Source organism: Bombina bombina, chromosome 1, assembly GCF_027579735.1.
Source record: "Bombina bombina isolate aBomBom1 chromosome 1, aBomBom1.pri, whole genome shotgun sequence".
NCBI classification, from domain to species: Eukaryota; Metazoa; Chordata; class Amphibia; order Anura; family Bombinatoridae; genus Bombina; species Bombina bombina.
The window spans coordinates 915,087,197-915,106,251 of record NC_069499.1 but is presented as its reverse complement, the minus strand read 5'-3'; the positions used below and the strand labels follow the sequence as shown (position 1 = coordinate 915,106,251).

The window sequence follows — 19,055 nt, the reverse complement described above, 5'->3', positions numbered from 1 at the left end:
TATTTAACTATTTGTTTTAACTATTCATTTAGCTATTATTGCTGTACAAATTTGTGTATGTGTATATGGTAAACACAAAGTTGAATTTCTGTTGTGAGCCTTATACTAAATTTGGAATTTTTTATGAATATTTTTAAGAGCAATGTTTGCACCATTTAAATGCTATATCCGTTACCTAACTATTTGTTTTAACTATTCATTTAGCTATTATTGTTGTATAAATTTGATTGTTTATACATGGATCCATGTTTTTAACTTATTTGTGTACTCAATAAATTGTTTATTGTAATCGTTTGATAATATTGCATTAGGTCCAGACCCAGCCTTCGTATAGTTGGCGCTTTGGTATACCTTATTAGTTCCTGATTATAACAGCCAATAGAATGCGAGTTCAATCCAATTGGCTGATTGCATCAGCCAATAGGATTTTTCCTACTTTAATTCCGATTGGCTGATAGAATTCTATCAGCCAATTGGAATTCAAGGGACGCCATCTTGGATGACGTCATTTAAAGGAATATTCATTCATTGGGTAGTCGTCGGCCTGGAAGGATTCTCCGTGTCGGATGTCTTGAAGATGGACCCGCTCTGCTCCGGATGGATGAAGATAGAAGATGCCGCCTGGATGAAGACTTCTGCCCGTCTGGAGGACTTCTTCTGGCCGGCTTGGATGAAGACTTCTGCCCGTCTGGAGGACCTCTTCTGCCCGGCTTGGATGAAGACTTCGGCCCGGTTGGGTGAAGACGTCTCAAGGTAGGGTGATCTTCAGGGGGTTAGTGTTAGGTTTTATTAAGGGGGGATTGGGTGGGTTTTAGAGTAGGGTTGGGTGTGTGGGTGGTGGGTTTTAATGTTGGGGGGGTATTGTAATTTTTTTTACAGGTAAAAGAGCTGATTACTTTGGGGCAATGCCCCACATAAAGCCCTTTTAAGGGCTATTTGTAATTTAGTGTAGGGTAGGGCTTTTTATTATTTTGGGGGGCTTTTTATTTTATTAGGGGGATTAGATTAGGTGTAATTAGTTTAAAATTCTTGTAATTATTTTAATATTTTCTGTAATTTAGTGTTTGTTTTTTTTGTACTTTAGTTAATTTTATTTAATTGTAATTAATTGTAGTTAGTTTAGGTAATTAATTTATTTGAATTTAGGTAATTAATTTAATTATAGTGTAGTGTTAGGTGTAATTGTAATTTAGGTTACAGGTATATTTGTATTTATTTTAGCTAGGTAGTTATTAAATAGTTTAGGGGTTAATACATTTATTTAGTAGCGGCGTGGTCCGGGAGCGGCAGGATAGGGGTTAATAACTTAATGTAGGTGGCAGCGTTATAGGGGGCGGCAGATTAGGGTTTAATATGTATAATGTAGGTGGCAGTGGGCTCTGGGAGCGGCGGTTTAGGGGTTAAACACTTTATTTAGTTGTTGCCGCGGGCTCCGGGAGCGGCGGTTTAGGGGTTAATAAATTTAATGTAGGTGGCGGCGGTGTAGGGGGGGCAGATTAGGGGTGTTTAGACTCGGGCTACATGTTAGGGTGTTAGGTGTAGACACTACCATAGAAATCAATGGGATATCGGGCAGCAGCGAACATGAGCTTTCGTTGCTTTCAGACTCCCATTGAGTCCTATGGCATCCGCCACCTCCAGGGTCGGCGGATTGAAAACCAGGTATGCTGGGCCAGAAAAGTGCAGAGCGTACCTGCTAGTTATTTAATAACTAGCAAAAGTAGTCAGATTATGCCAAACTTGCGTTCGGAACATCTGTAGTGACGTAAGCATTGATCTGTGTCGGGGGATCGTATGTTACGTCACTATATTCTACTTTTGCGGGTCTGTAGAGTTTGATAACTAAGGCGAATCAAGCTTGCCACAAATACGCTGTGGAATTCCAGCGTATTTGCGGTTGACAGCTTGATAAATAGAGGCCTATAAGGTCACTTAGTAAGAGGGGTTACTTAGGGCTGGTTGTTTGTAATTCCTATGGAGTTTCTGGTATCACACGATAAAAATGCTGTTATCTATATATATATATAACATTATCATAGCAAATTAACCCTAACCGAGACCTTGTTCCTACTACAAAAAAAAGTTGATTCATGACCCTATCCTAGCACTATGAACCCTAATCAAAACAGTGTTGCATTGCAGTAAATTCTAACCAATGCTGATGTGGGCTCCCAACAAGAACTTACCACTGCAACAACACTCTTAAAACTACTTTGTCCAAAATGATTCTCCCCAAAGCATTCCCCTGTCCTTTACTCCTCTTATTGCCTTTGCATATAATGCCCCCTCTATCATAAATCCCCAAAAACCTGAACCCGTAAAACCTAAACTTCCTCTCCAAAATATAAAATAAGTACTTTAAAAAATGAAAAAGAGAAAATGTAAACAACAAATGTGCATTCACCGCAATGTACGTTTACAAAATGTTTTCAACCTTTTTTCTATAGGCAATCAGCAACAGGTCTTCTTCTCTTTATTTCAATTTGCATTCTGTAATAAGAATTACTTTACTCCTATAGATAGAAATAAGTAAGTACTGACTAATTGATCAGATAAAACCAGTCTGGCTTGGAGATATGTGTGCTCCATGTTTATGATTGGTTAATGCAATCTTATTAACCAATAGACAGCACTTTAAAAAATAGAGGGAAAGCGCTGGAGTTTGCTATAAAGCTCATGGCTGGCGTAGTTTTTTCTTTGTCTCTATAGCAGACTTTATTCAAGCATTGAATGTTTTTTTTTTTTTTTTTTTTACTCCTATTCTAGCTATGATGACTGTGTTGGACCAGGAGCTATGGAAATATACCTTCCATTAGATGATCCCCCACCATACTCCCTGGAAGACCCACAATTTGTACAAGATGAAGACTACAACATCATAGGAAACAGAGATTGGAACTCTCAAGAGAGCACATGCCATCTAATTCCATGCGTTCCTTTGCTATGGGATCCTATTCATGAAGCTCCACCCCCATACCAAACCAGGAGTGCATTGAGTGTGCACATTCCTCTAATACCAATGGATGTGTAGATAGATATCTATACTCAGAAAAACCCTGTGTTGAATGGGAATGTTTGAACTGGGTTGTTGAATTTTCAGCAATATCTTTTGTTTAGATGATGGCATTTTTTTTCTTGCAATGAAATACAAGATCACATTTAATGATCAGGGAGACAGAACACATCAACTTCCTGCTTATCGCAAGAAATTTCACTGAGAAGTGCAATTAGTAAGTGTGCAACTAGCAATAAATATGCGCAATAGCAACATACGTAGAAAATGTAAATGTGCCTGATACTTATGTGTTTACGTTATAGAGAAGTAAGCACTAGAGAGTGCGTGAAAGCAGATTTACGTGATGTATTAAATTATTCCTTCCACATATGTACAGTAATTTATGCCAACTTGTACGCTTATTACAATGCAATATTACCCAGGATCCTTGTCTGTATAGAACGTATGGTGATGGACTGACTTATTCAGTTTATATATTTTTATAAGCTTTTATTATCATCATTTAGCAACACAATTATGCAGTTCTTTTTAATAATGGAAAACTGTATTACTAGGCAAAGTATACCCTTGGGACACATCCATACTCAGTAACTCCTTGAATACAGACAGTGGGCAGAATCACAAATGCATGTTGAAAAAATATTAATATTTCAGTAATATTTCAGTTCAGTATTCACCCCAGGACCTATTTAATGGGCACACCACCTGATTTTACTGACCACTCCGCTAAAATATAACCCCAATATTAAAGGGACACTGAACCAAAATCTTTTCTTTTGTGATTCAGATAGAGCATGCAATTTTAAGCAACTTTCTAATTTACTCCTATTAGCAAATGTTCTTCATTCTCTTGGTATCTTTATTTGAAAAGCAAGAATGTAAGTTTAGATGCTGGCCCATTTTTGGTGAACAACCTGGGTTGTTCTTGCTGATTGGTGGATAAATTTACCCAATAGACAAGTGCTATCCAGGGTTCTGGACTTTCTTTTTCAAATATAGATAGTAAGATAACGAGGAAAAATTGATAATAGGAGTAAATTAGAAAGTTGCTAAAAAATTGCATGCTCTATCTGAATCACGAAAGAAAAAAATTGGGTTCAGTATCCCTTTAAGCTAAAATTAGCCAATATTACATTTTTTAATTTTTAATTATTTTTTTACATAAATTATCATTAAATCATTTTAAATGATGCAATTATTTTGTGCTTTGGATAGGTTAAGTAACATTTATAAACAACAGAATATGTTATACTATTGCAAAGAATTACACTGTCCTCACCTGACTATTTTATAATGGCACCGGTTGGCAAAATGTTGTGTGCAGAACACTGGTTATTAATATAAAACAACATATGTTACATTCTGTTGTCCAAGTTGCCGCCAAATGAGGAGCATATTCATGCACGAAAGTTGAAAACATTTCGAAAAACTAATTTATTAACATGTCTTTTTTTAGAATAATTTAGAGAGAGAACATAATTGTTAGAGTCATCTTGATAAGTAACTTTTTTTCTAGGAAGAGCAAAACCATCCAAATCTTTGAACTTACCAACTTACCACTCATTGGACTGCCCAAGGCTACCAACAAAACATCCCACTACCTTGCCCCCTACCTTTAGCGATACTGCTCATTAATCAGCTGCTGGAGCCGCCATTGATTACTAGCCTCATGGTGCACAACCTTAAACTCTGCCTTTATAAGGTTTGCATGTGCAAATTAAGAATAACACTGTCAGTAACCTTAATGGCTAGAGAAAAGGTACTTTTACTTTGATAGCAAAGCTGCTGAGTGTATTTCACATGTGCAAACCGCTTAACACTCAGCGACACACTCATTAAGGGCCAGATTACAAGTGGAGCTCTAATTAATGCTCCCGCTCGAGCGTTAACTACAGTAGAAGTAAGCTTTTTTCATGCGTCGGGTTGCGCTTGTATAGTGAAAGCAAACTGTTTGTGCTCACACGCAAACCCGATATGTGCAAAAAGCCAAACTTAGATTACTGCATGCACATTCATGTAATCCCCCAAAAAAGTAAATGGAGCAAAAAAAAGGGGGGAGGGGGAAATACTCTACTTGCTAGAAAACCCGATTGCATATTCTTAAGTGTGTTAACCCGGCATGAAAACTTGAATATATCACATTCTAATATTCTTTACATAGAAGAATATGTTCTATGTATTCATAAATACATTACATATTTCTACATATATGTTTTTGGTACAATATATATCTATAGCTACACATGATTTTATAGATATATAGATATATAGATATATATAGGAATATCTATTTAGAAATACATAGAACATATTCTGTTATGTGCAGAACATTGGAATGTAAAATAATGACAGTAAATACAGTTAAACGTTTATTAAATATGAATATTGCATAAATATGTTTTTTCATGTTTTCATCTACTTGACTGTAAAAGGGCTCCAATTCACTTCTATATATGCCTACACATGTATTTATGTGTTTATAAGTGTATATATGTCTGTAAATACATACAGTATATACACATATAAATACATAAATATATATGTACACACACACACACATATATACACACATACATGTACATCTCTATGTTAAAGCCCTTTGCCTACTTTTTTTTTTTTCTAGCACCTGAGACCTCATATCTTTGAGCCCTTATTACTTTTGTGTACAATATTTTTTTTGTAAGAATTTTTATTAAGATAGTGTTATTATGAGTGTAACTGTTCTTTGTAATGTATTTTTGATGTGTTTTGTGCAACTTTTTAGTTTTGTGAAACAGTTAAACCAGAGCTCTGAGGACACGGTAATCATTCTAACCTAAATCGTGATTGCGCTCAAGCGATCACATTTACTTATAACTTGTAATACTAGCAGTAAGCCCCGACAACCGCAAACACCTGCAATAAACCCCTTATCACTCAAGCACAAACGTTTGAGCTCCACTCGTAATCAAGGCCCTAAATAAGCAAGCAGTGATGTCCTCACAAGGCATAGGGGACCAATTGCCAGGTGTCTAGCATTCAACCGGACAGTCCAATATTTTGGTAGGCTGTTCAGTAAAATCTTCATAAATATACTAGACACTCAAAACATTACAAACATGTAGCAGAAAGAAGTAGCGTAACAATCAGTCGGGTAAAATCAGTTCTGTATATGTGTGTTACTGGCAGTCAAAGAAGCAAAAATATCAATTTGTATGTTACTGGCAGCCATGGGTAAAATGACTGCTCAGTTGTGAAAAGTATACATGGTGGGGCTAAGCTAGAGCTTTTGGGGAGGCATTGAGGCCTATTTAACAAATGTCTGTCGGACCTGATCCGAAAGTGCGGATCAGGTCCACCAGACCTGCTGAATGCGGAGAGCAATACGCTCTCCGTATTCAGCATTGCACCAGCAGCTCTTGTGAGCTGCTGGTGCAACGCCGCCCCCTGCAGACTCGGTGTCAATCCACCCGATCGTACTCGATCAGGTTGAATTCCGGCGATTCCTGTCTGCCTCATCAAAGCAGGCGGACAGGGTTATGGAGCAGCAGGCTTTCTGACCGCTGCTTCATAACTGCTATTTCTGGTGAGCCTGCAGGCTCGCCAGAAACACGGGCCAATAGATAGGCCCCATTGTGTAATCCCACCTACCTTCATGCCAAGTCAACAACAGTATTTGTTTGGAGGACAGCTGACAACCCTATGTGTAAATAAAGCTCCACCCTTAACAACTACACATTAACACCTTATATAAGCAATATAGGTGAATACAGATAATCTAATTCTGAGAAAACGGAATCTTCTCTACAGAAAAAAGATCTCATCTTAAATTACATAATGAAATGAGTAAATGTAGAGGTGCCAGTTTTCCTTTAAGAAGTGAATAAATATTGCACAGCTACCTCATTGCAGTCTTTTCAAACCCTTTATCCGAGTGATATTGTAATTTGTATAAAAAGTTTGAAATATCTAGCATTAATTTGTACTGTATTTATATAGATTGCACAATAGTATAACAGGAGCATGTGTGAGAGGATGTCAGATTTGGCTAAAATAATAAAAGTCTGATATACACAATATGCCAGTCTTATCATTTGACTATTCTGTCAATCATAGTGTTAAAACAATAACTGTCTGCCATGAATATACTCTATCTTATTACAACATTGTCATGCCAGTTGTGGTATCTATATGCATTTTCATAACTACAATATTGACCATGACTTTGTGCTTCAACGGTGTCACAGATTGCTTGTCGTGTTCACAGGTAAGTGCTGATATAGTAATAGATAGTATGAAGGCTATGACAAAGCACACTTTCTCATTGACCAAAATTCACTAAGAGGTCTCTCCAGTCTCCTCTCCAAATTCAACAAGGTGCAGCATCTCACAGGTTCTAGTTAGTGAAGCTTCTCATCTTCATACTGGGACCATAATTTTGGAGCATAGATATTTGTGCTCCCTGTGAAAGAAGCAGTGCACATTCAGAGATTAGTGACAACAAGTGACATTACTGTTTTTTGACAGTTGTATCATGCCCTTTGGGTGAGCATGCACAGTACAGTGTGAGAGCTTTACATTTTTTTATGAGGCTGCATTGCTATATATTATGGGACAAAGCCCTTAAAAATTACATAAAACACAACACACATAGAAAGTCTGGCACTCACTTGCAGGCACATAGCTAGATTAAATGCACACTAGATGAGTTACTTACAGCATTTAGCCAACATGCATCTGTTGGAAGAGACGTTGAAGCAGTCCTTGGTCTATCACCTGTACCTAGATATAGCTAATAATTATCAGGTACCACTACTATTTAGTGACGTTCAACAAGTAGTAAGCTTTTACTAACTAGCAGCAAATTAAGTATGATCCAGTCACCAAAATTGTGTTGCAGTGACAAGTAACTTGCATAGGCTCTAGGAGGCATTTGTCTCTACAAAAACATTATGTTGGTTTGTGTGCCTTTCTATCCCGTTTATGCAAAATGTTTGTATTATATTAGGTTGTGTTATTCATTTATATTCCTATATGAACACAGGGCCGTCTTTAATATTGACTGGACCCTGGGCAAAAATGTTTTTGCCCCCCACCCCATGCAATTTTGCTCTCCACCCCAACATCCCAAAAAACAACTAAATCAATTTATTTTATAAAAAAATGTTTAAATTATTAGCCCAGCAGTAGATCATCCACTGCTGGACTAATCATTTTTAAAAAAAATTAAATAAATTGCAATATGTGAAACTGGACCTAATCAGTGCTAATAAGTAAATAAATATATAAATTCCTCCACTGTGTATTCATTTAATATGCTTTTGAATGTTATTCTGGTGTGAGGTTAGCTGGTTAAAGAGATTTAGGGCAGCCAAGAGGAGCAAAGCAAGGTAAAGACTGAGGAGGAAGCATGGAGGTGCAGACAAATATAAGTTTACTGATTGGAACAGCAGAACTACTATGGGAAGCTGTAAAATCTGAGACAGAGAGAAAACAAAAACTATAAAAAATAAATCTTACATTAATGTGTGAAGTATCAGCATGACACTATACATCAGAAACAGCAGCACATGTCCATTCTTTGCTAGGAACAAGCTCCCTTCCACCCTGTACTAGACAATGCTGCATGGGGAGGGGCATGTGTGCACTCACTTATTCTTCCCACTAACACCTTTCTACAAAGCACTGTTCCCCTAACAAACTTCAGTTAGTTGATCTTAGGGCCACAGCAGAAAGAGCAGGGCTAAGGGGACCATCAGACTGGATGTTGTCTGCCCAAGACTGCATGGATACAGTGTGAGACAAGTCACACAGCCTCAAGACTGAAGAGAGCAGTGTGTGCAGCTGCACAGATGCTCAAATCCTCACGTTCCTGCCGCTCCAGCTTTCTGCTGCATGCGCCTACAGTCAGCCCCACCCAGAAACAATCCCCACCATCAGAGCAGCTACCTGGTAACAGTGGTAAACCCAGCAGGACCTTTTCTGATGCAGTGGGAATGGCTGGATGCCGAGTTAGGGCTTAGCATCCAGTGCTGCACGGTGCACATCTAAAACAGCAAATGGCAATAGCTTGGCATATCACATGACACCGGCACGGTCTGGCACAGTTTCTCACAAATAAATATAAGCAGAGAACTTTTGAGTGTGACAATATTAGGACTGACTGTGTGTGTTCCCCATGTCACATCAGGCTGGGCTCTGGACAGCTGCCCCTTTTGCCCTGTGTTAAAGACGGCCCTGTATGAAAATAGACATTACAATATAGTATAACCCTGAGAGCACTGCTCTGCTTTCTCAGATTACACCTGTATGTACAGTATACAGTATGTGTTTTTGACAGACACGGAATATATGAAGATATCTTTACTAAATACATCAGTTAAGACAGGGTACAGTGGGGCAAAAAAGTATTTAGTCAGCCGCCAATTGTGAAAGTTCTCCCACTTAAGAAGATGAGAGAGGCCTGTAATTTTCATCATAGGTATACCTCAACTATGAGAGACAAAACGTGGAAACAAATCCAGACAATCACATTGTCTGATTTGGAAAGAATGTATTTGCAAATTATGGTGGAAAATAAGTATTTGGTCAATATCAAAAGTTCATCTCAATACTTTGTTATATATCTTTTATTAGCAATGACAGAGGTCAAACGTTTTCTGTAAGTCTTCACAAGGTTGTCACACACTGTTGCTGGTATGTTAGCCCATTCCTGCATGCAGATCTCCTCTAGAGCAGTGATGTTTTGCGGCTGTCGCTGGGCAACACAGACTTTCAACTCCCTCCAAAGGTTTTCTATGGGGTTGAGATCTGGAGACTGGCTAGGCCACTCCAGGACCTTGAAATGCTTCTTACGAAGCCACTCTTTTGTTGCCCAGGCGGTGTGTTTGGGATCATTGTCATGCTGAAAGACCCAGCCACGTTTCATCTTCAATGCCCTTGCTGATGGAAGGAGGTTTGCACTCAAAATCTCACGATACATGGTCCCATTCATTCTTTCATGTACATGGATCAGTTGTCCTGTTCCCTTTGCAGAGAAACAGCCCCAAAGCATGATGTTGCCACCCCCATGCTTCACAGTAGGTATGGTGTTCTTTTGTTGCAACTCAGCAATCAGCATTCTCTCTCCTCCAAACACTACGAGTTGTGTTTCTACCAAACAGTTCTACTTTGGTTTCATCTGACCATATGACATTCTCCCTATCCGCTTCTGGATCATCCAAATGCTCTCTAGCATACTTTAGACGGGCCTGGACATGTACTGGCTTAAGCAGGGGGACATGACTGGCACTGCAGGATCTGAGTCCCTGGCAGCGTAGTGTGTTACTGATGGTAGCCTTTGATACGTTGGTCTCAGCTCTCTGCAGGTCATTCACTTGGTCCCCTCGTGTGGTTCTGGGATGTTTGCTCACTGTTCTTGTGATCATTTTTGACCACACGGGGTGAGATCTTGCATGGAGCCCCAGATCGAGAGAGATTATCAGTGGTCTTGTATGTCTTCCATTTTCTAATTATTGCTCCTACAGATGATTTCTTCACACCAAGCTGCTTGCCTATTGCAGATTCAGTCTTTCCAGCCTGGCGCAGGTCTACAATTTTGTTTCTGGTGTCCTTCGACAGCTCTTTGGTCTTCACCATAGTGGAGTTTGGAGTGTGACTGTTTGAGGTAGTGGACAGGTGTCTTTTATACTGATAACAAGTCCAAACAAGTGCCATTAATACAGGTTATGAGTGGAGGAAATAAAGAAGAAGATACAGGTCTGTGAGAGCCAGAAATCTTGCTTGTTTGTAGGTGACCAAATACTTATTTTCCACCATAATATGCAAATAAATCCTTTCCAAATCAGACAATGTGATTGTCTGGATTTGTTTCCACATTTTGTCTCTCATAGTTGAGGTATACCTATGATGAAAATTACAGGCCTCTCTCATCTTCTTAAGTGGGAGAACTTGCACAATTGGTGGCTGACTAAATACTTTTTTGCCCCACTGTATATATCCTTAGCCGGATTCATTGTATATTTTAACTTTATTTCTGAAGAACATGGCTACATTATTAGGATAGGGGTAATGGGTAGGAATGGTTTTGATTTCAGGTAATAGGACTAACCAAATAGGACAAAGGTGTTTCTAATACCTGCTATCTCCAGGTATTCAGACTAGTTATTTAAATAGCTGATTCATTCTGATGTTAAATGAATAAACGATATACACAAGAATTAGAAGATTCAAAATAATAAAACCATTTATTTAATTGGTCTACCCACTTTTAGCACTGGCTAATGAAAGTAGGAGCATCATTGGCAGTCAACTGTACAGTAGCCAGGGTGATCCAAAGCTACACTGCTTACCACCTTGGTGAAGAATTAATTTGCAACCCTATCCCCCCAAAAAATAATAAGTAACCTTATATTTAATCTCTCCTCACATGTCCCACATCTTTATTATATATAATCTCACTCTACCCAATTTACTGAAGTATGTTAAATATTCATACTATCCCTTCATATTTCACCTTTCCACACAGCACACACATATGCCCACAGACTCTTCACATAGCCATAAGTACCCACGTATGCTGGCAGACCCCTGAACTTCTATGTAATAGCCTTATGCACATGGCTCCCTGCACCCCCTCTGTGCCAGCTATATACCCACAGTACTCAAGAGCAGACATATATCCCTCTTCACTCCTTTATGCCAGATATATGTCCACAATCCCCAGACCAAGCACATAGCCTTCACTCTATTGCCAGATGTATGCCAACCGACCCCATAACAGATCTATACTTATTATATGCCTTCCATATACCCACAATCCTCAGTCCAGACATAGGGTGCCCTGCACTACTTCTGTGTTAGTTATATGCCTACAGATCTCACAGATGCATGGAAGCATACACTCTCTTTGTGACATCTATATACCAGACCAGATTAATTGTTCCCAGACTAGATGCATTACCCCTTCTATGCCTTAATGCCAACTATGTGACAAAAGAGACCCTAGATCAAACAAACTGGTTAATGAAAACCATATATGCCACTTGGTGCTCGGACAAAATTCCGATGGACAAAATGCCGAAGCACATTCGTCCGTCAGACATATGTCCGAGATACACTGCTTCCGACTGCACGCCGAACAGCACAATCACGCAATCACGTAATTGCGTAATTGTCATCAGTAAAAAAGCGGAGAATTTAAATATATATTGTGGCTACTGAGGTAAAAAAATATATAAGATTTACTTAAATAAATCAAGATACATTCGGCCGAGGGCAGATACGATCCAAAATTTTCTGTTACAATCAGTGACTCGGGCGCCGCAACCGCCTCTGGGAACCTATCCATGGGTCCCTACCCTCACGATGTACTTTTAACACATAATATAATTATTATAATTATAATATTATATATTATAATTAATATGTTATATATAAATTGATTTAATTGTCTTTTGTCAGTCCACTATTAAAAATGTTATAAATATTATATATAAGTTGATTTAATTGTCTTTTGTCAGTCCACTATTAAAAATGTTATAAAACCGTGATTTTTAAGCTTCATTCCCACCCAGCAGCCGGATAAATGTCTTTCGGAATATTGTCCGTCGGACAAATGTCCGTCGGACAAGCGTCAGTCGGATAACAGTCCGGCCACGATGCCACTTATATGTCTCCATCAGAGGCGGAGAGATCCATGTCCTTTATACCCAGCTATAAGCTGTCATTAGACCCAAGACCTCAATCCAAGACTTGAAGCCCATTTTATTCCACCTATACACCCAAGCTCCTTTAATGTCAGCTTTATGCCCTAACAGACCTCATAGAGATGCCAACTCACTGTTATCCCCTTTGCCTTATCTGTCATTTCTGTTCTGCATCCACATCTGTGTGCTGCATCAGAAACTAAGCAGAGTGTGAAAGTTTTGAGAGTATGGAGGAAAGTCCAGAGCTTAGCTACCATCCTGACATGGCCGTGCTGCTTCATGACACAACTGAGGAATGGAGTACACCTTTTGTTCTGCTCTTGCTAATGCTAAGCAGCCATCCTGTGTATTTTGTGCAGTACCACCAAGTCCTGAAGGCAGTGAGATAGTTGTTTAGAAATGCTGCAATAGAGAAGGGTATGAACATAGGGAAAGAAACAGGGCCAAAGGATAGGAGAGGAGCAGAGGGCTGGCAGTTGGCACAGGGGATGTGATCTTTTTAACATAGCATACATTAGAAAAAAAGAAAGAACAAAAAAAGGTAAATGAGATACCTGAAAACCCTGCTCTTACAGGAGTAATCTGTAGGCAGCAGCAGCGGCGAACAAACACTTATGTAAGGATTCTACGGCCAGCAAGATTTTAAGGGCTAAATTTGTAAAAGTATCTCCTTTTGCTTAAATATGCCAAATACAGTAAGCTGTTCTTGGGATATCTTATATCATATGTTAACAAGGGGGATTTCTGGATAGTCCTGGGGAAGCCAGACCACAAGGGAGCACCGATCCCAATCACTTAAATTCTGTGTCGCAGTAGAACATTGTATCCCTGAAGTGTGGAACGCCTAGACAGTTGGACTCATACAGTAACTCTGTTGTAAATTGATGCCATTCTACATGTTCCCTGTCAGATTTATATTTTGGGATGTATTGGCTTGTTTTCCTTTCATGACAAATCAAATTAGAACCACACAGAAGTCCATGTCAGAATCTTGAGGTCAGTCAAAAAAGATCCGGAGAGAAATCAGATGGCACTGTTCTAGTGTGTTTCATAGAATAGAGTAATTACATTAGTTAAACTATTGTAATATTTATGGTAATCACCTACTACTGACAAGGGCATACGACTGCTCACTAGAAACAGTGACTCTCCGTGTTCTGTGTAATGATAGATATGAGCTTTGAAAGAGCTCATATATCCCTTATAAAACACCAAACTGATGTCAGGTGATCACTATTACTATTGTCATTACTTGCAAATTAGAGGGGCATATGACTTCTGTGGTAACATAACCATTAATAACCACAACTCCCTGTTTCAAAAGATGGAATTCCTGTCTTTCATTGAAAGATTGAAACAAAGGGGGAGACAGGGGTTCTGCAATAGCCTCTTCACCTACATAGAAAACCTCATTGGTGTTCTCTGGGTAGGTAAATACATTGTCTCATTGTGATCTTCTGGACCTAAAAATGACCGTTCACTTAAAGGAGGGGCTTCTCCATTTTAAATAAGTAATTTGTCCTATGTCAAACCAGGGGGTCTTTGGACAGAATTTTGGATGCTGTTTCAGGTGTCTTCTTTTTATGGTGATATCCATTATCTAAGAGGGACATAAATCTTTAGCCCCTTAGGTGCAGATGAGGAGACATTTTCGTCATGTGCAAAGAGGCCGCGATTCTCCTGCATGACAAGGCGTTCTCGACATGAAAGGGGATCGCCCATCAGAAGCTGTTTTCAGTGATTGCACGCACTACAGGCGGGGGATCATTGATGGCCTAGTCGGCGGCACTGATGGCTTTAAGTGAAGTGACGGTGATGTCACCACAAATGTTTGATGTCACAAAGTGGTGGAGTCATTGTAGCTGCAAAGGAGCTAGATGTAGGAGGTTATTCAGACCCCTTGATCGCAGCTCCCTTAGCAGCTACACGTGGCCGGACTGTTATCCGACTGACGCTTGTCCGACGGACATTTGTCCGACGGACAATATTCCGAAAGACATTTATCCGGCTGCTGGGTGGGAATGAAGCTTAAAAATCACGGTTTTATAACAGTTTTAATAGTGGACTGACAAAAGACAATTAAATCAACTTATATATAATATTTATAACATTTTTAATAGTGGACTGACAAAAGACAATTAAATCAATTTATATATAACATATTAATTATAATATATAATATTATAATTATAATAATTATATTATGTGTTAAAAGTACATCGTGAGGGTAGGGACCCATGGATAGGTTCCCAGAGGCGGTTGCGGCGCCCGAGTCACTGATTGTAACAGAAAATTTTGGATCGTATCTGCCCTCGGCCGAATGTATCTTGATTTATTTAAGTAAATCTTATATATTATGTGCTATTGCCTTTAAAAAGTCTAATCTTGAGTATTCACTGTATTTTTCTAAAACTTTCATTATCCTGTTGTTTATGATTTCATATTGTTTTTTTTGGTTTTCTCAGTTCAACTCCAGAATCAATTGTTTCAATTGTTAATTCCCATTCTGCTTGTTCTTTTCTTATTTTTGAAACTAGTCTGCAAATGCTTGGGTGGGTTATAGAGATTCGTTGGTCAAATGCTCTGTGCCATCCTTCTAGAGAGTTGTTTGTTCTAGGTAACCCTAGTTTTGTTCTTTCAAAAGTGTTCCACATCGTAATATCGAAAGTAGGTTTTCTTCTTGTACCTTGTTGTAGTTCGCCAATCCAGGTTTTTTCAAAATAATTTAAAAATTCAGATAAAATGTTACTGTTTTGTTTTTCTATTGATTTTACAAAGTCATTAAATGTTTCAACTACATCTTCCACTGGCACAAATGCTAATGCTTCTAAGCATTTTATGATCAGAGCATTTTTTTCATTATTATACCATATTTTTAAGCCCAAAGATTGTATTTTTCTCCACAGGCATTGGGAAAAATGGAAAAAGCATCCATAAATTATTGTATTTTGTAAAAAATTTGTCATGCAATTTATTGCTGCTCTTTCAAAATCTACAGTAATTGATATAGGATTGATATCTGGATTTTTTTCTTTTATAATACTAAAAATTAAATTATAAGTTTCCTGATTTTTATTTTTTGATATGCAGTATACTAATGGTATGGTATGGTTATCTTCTATTAAAACATGTATTGTATACAACTGAAAACCTAAAGGAGTTGAGTCAAATGTTCCGTCACAGAGCCAGTGTTGTTTTTTTGAAAGAAGATCTACATTTTTTTTAGTAGACAGAATGATTAAATTTTCACTTTCGTACATGATGAAATCTTCTCCTCTGGTTGTTTTTCTTAAATCATCATTTAAAATGTTTCCATTTGGTGTTGTTCGATGTCGACGTACCATTCTGGCAAGTTTCTTTTTTAGGTAGAGCTCCTGCTGCTTCAAGGGGGAAATTAAATGTGCAATTTTGTATTATGCTTGATGTTACTTCTTCTGAATTTTTAGCAACTTCTTTTATTTTTTCAATTGTTTTCATAGCTAAAATTCTTGCTGCATTAGGTGGATGTGAATGATTTGATGCATCTTTTTCAATTATATCATTAATGGTTTTTAGCCTTCCTCCATAAAAACCTTTTTTTTCACATCTCCAATATGTTACATCTTCTTTTTTTTGTCTACAATGTATGCATAACCTTCATATAACATTTTTCTTCCTCTTTTACACGTCTTTATGAACTCCATTTTTTTAATTTGATGTTTTTTTTAAATTTATTTATTTAACGGCTAGATTTAGAGTTGGGCGGTAGCCGTGAAAACCAGCGTTAGAGGCTCCTAACGCTGGTTTTTACCGCCCTCTGGTATTTGGAGTCAGTCAGGAAAGGGTCTAACGCTCACTTTGCAGCCGCGACTTTTCCATACCGCAGATCCCCTTACGTCAATTGCGTATCCTATCTTTTCAATGGGATCTTTCTAACGCCGGTATTTAGAGTCGTGGCTGAAGTGAGCGTTAGAAATTGTCAGGCTCAACTTTGCTCTTATCTAGAAAGATTAGAATAGTTGAGCATAAGTATGTTAATGGACCACAACTGCTGGAATTCAAGTCAGTAAATGTATATATGTAGCTGAACTGATAGATGGTATCAACAACATGAACCCAGGCAACTGGTTGTACCATAATACCATACAGCAGAATTTGATATATTGTGAGTATAGGTTAAAGGTTCTTATTGTCAACACATGTGTAGGTAGTACACTGAGAAATTTATGACACGAATTTCAACCTAAGTATACAAATGAGAATTGCAACAGCAGTTTTAAAAAGCTATTTAGTGAAACAATTGAATAACAGTTATATTATCATTCAGCCTGGATATATACTATAACCATGATTTGAAGAGGACTTTTGGAAAGTAAGCTTAGTAGCTGTTTTACACAACTCAGAGAGGCGCAACTTAGGTACATGTTCATATATATGATCAATAGAGACAAGCAAGCAAATTTATATGGAGCGTGGTAGAAGTTATGCTGCAGTTTAAAGCTTACCGGTAAGTTAGAAGACACTTTAGTTGCGGCCGTTTGAGTGGGGAATGCTGGAGCTGTGTGTTCCTGGAGGCAGCGTGCGTGGAGCGGAGATGGCGTGTGACGTCACCGCTCAGGATGTTCAGCTTAGAAGGAGGAATACAGGAACGCTGCAATTATTTTACAAGGAGGTGAAATTAGGTGAGCTGTTCCTGTAGAGCGATATAGATAAAGGTCATAAAGCAGAGCTGGTGCAGGATGATTTGTGAACAGCATTCACACGAGTACTGCAAAGTCAGTAATTAAGGTAGAGCCTGAACCACAACTGATCCAGGGAGAGGCTGTACTGTTGATAACCACAATACTAAGCAAAGATATTGTGGGGAGTGAACCTTATAAAGGTAAGGTATGCTGCAATACTGGGTCCTAAAGAGAGACTATTGTGTAAGCATAAAGAGAAGAAGGATGACATCCTGACAGAACCCCCCCCTTCAAGGAGCAACTCCGGTGCTCACAACTTGGGCCTGTCTGGGTTCCGCTGATGAAAACGAGAGACCAGACGAGGTGCGGAAATGTTACAGGCCGGTTCCCAGGAGTCTTCTTCAGAGGAGTAACCCTTCCAATGGACAAGATATTCGAGACGTCCAAGTCGTAGACGAGAGTCCAGAACGGAGGAAACCTCATACTCCAAGTCAGGATCTATGTCAACAGATGGTGAAGGGCTAAGGTCAGTGGAAGCACGGAGATGTCTATAGGGTTTTAACAAGGAGACATGGAAGGTTGGGTGAATTTTAAGGGAGTCCGGTAGTCTAAGACGTACAGCGTTGACGTTGACAACCCTGTCCACCGGGTAAGGTCCAACAAAAAGAGGTGACAATTTCTTTGAAGGGGTGTTCAGTTTCATATTCCTGGTGGAGAGCCAAACCAAGTCTCCGGGACTGTAATGAGGAGAAGGCGGCGATGGCGATCATAGTAATGCTTGTATGAGTCCTTGGCTTGTTTGATGGCTGCTTCAATATTCTGGAAGTTTGAGGAAATGTCCGTAGTTAACTGAGAAATTGAAGGCTATACTGTATCCGAGGAAGGTAGAAGTTGGAAACGAGGGTGAAAGCCATAATTAGCGAAGAATGGTGTTTGATTGGTTGAAGTATGTATGGTATTATTATAACAGAACTCAGCGTAGGACAAGAAATCTGACCAACGATGTTGCTGAGAGGAGCAGAAGGATCTGAGGAATTGTTCAAGCCACTGGTTACACCTCTCTGTTTGGCCGTTCCCCTGGGGGTGGTAGGCCGTGGTTAGTTTTCGTTGGAAGGAAAAGATTCTACAGAATTCTTGCCATAATTTGCGAGAAAATTGTGTGCCTTGGTCACTGAGGATCGAAGTGGGTAAACCATGATGTTTAAATACATGTTTGAGGAGTAGATGAACTGTTTCCAAGGCAGTGGGTAGTTTAGAGTAGGGAATAAAATGGCACATCTTAGTGAATAAATCCACAACAACTAGGATAGTGGTGTTCCTGGAAGATGCGGGTAGATCTACTATGAAATCTAATGCGATTTCTGACCAAGGTGTCTTGGGGGTAGGTAGTGGAAGAAGAAGTCCATAGGCTGGTTGCTTAGCTTTTTTAGAGGTAGTACATGTAGCACAGGATAATACATGTTCTTTGATGTCCTTGAACATATGGGGCCACCAGTAATTTCTTGACACCAGTTCAAATGTTTTATTGATGCCAGGATGACCTGCTAAGGAAGACTCATGTACAGTTTGGAGAAGAGTTGGTCTGAGAGTAGATGGTATAAATAATTTTGCCGAATGATAATAACAACCATTAGGATGAAGTTGTAAGAGATGTAAAGGTTTGTTGTGGTCTTTATTTTGTTCTTTGAGGAC

General features: G+C 38.8%; 1 protein-coding gene across 1 annotated transcript in view; it reads left to right on the top strand.

Moving 5' to 3' along the window:
* Window positions 1-3,031, top strand: part of BEAN1 (brain expressed associated with NEDD4 1) — a 155,768-nt gene extending 152,737 nt beyond the window's left edge. Inside the window, exon 6 of the mRNA XM_053715879.1 lies at window positions 2,767-3,031. Within this exon, the coding sequence (XP_053571854.1) occupies window positions 2,767-3,031 (265 nt within the window). The remainder of the gene's footprint in view (window positions 1-2,766) is intronic.
* The last annotated feature ends 16,024 nt before the right edge of the window (window positions 3,032-19,055 follow it).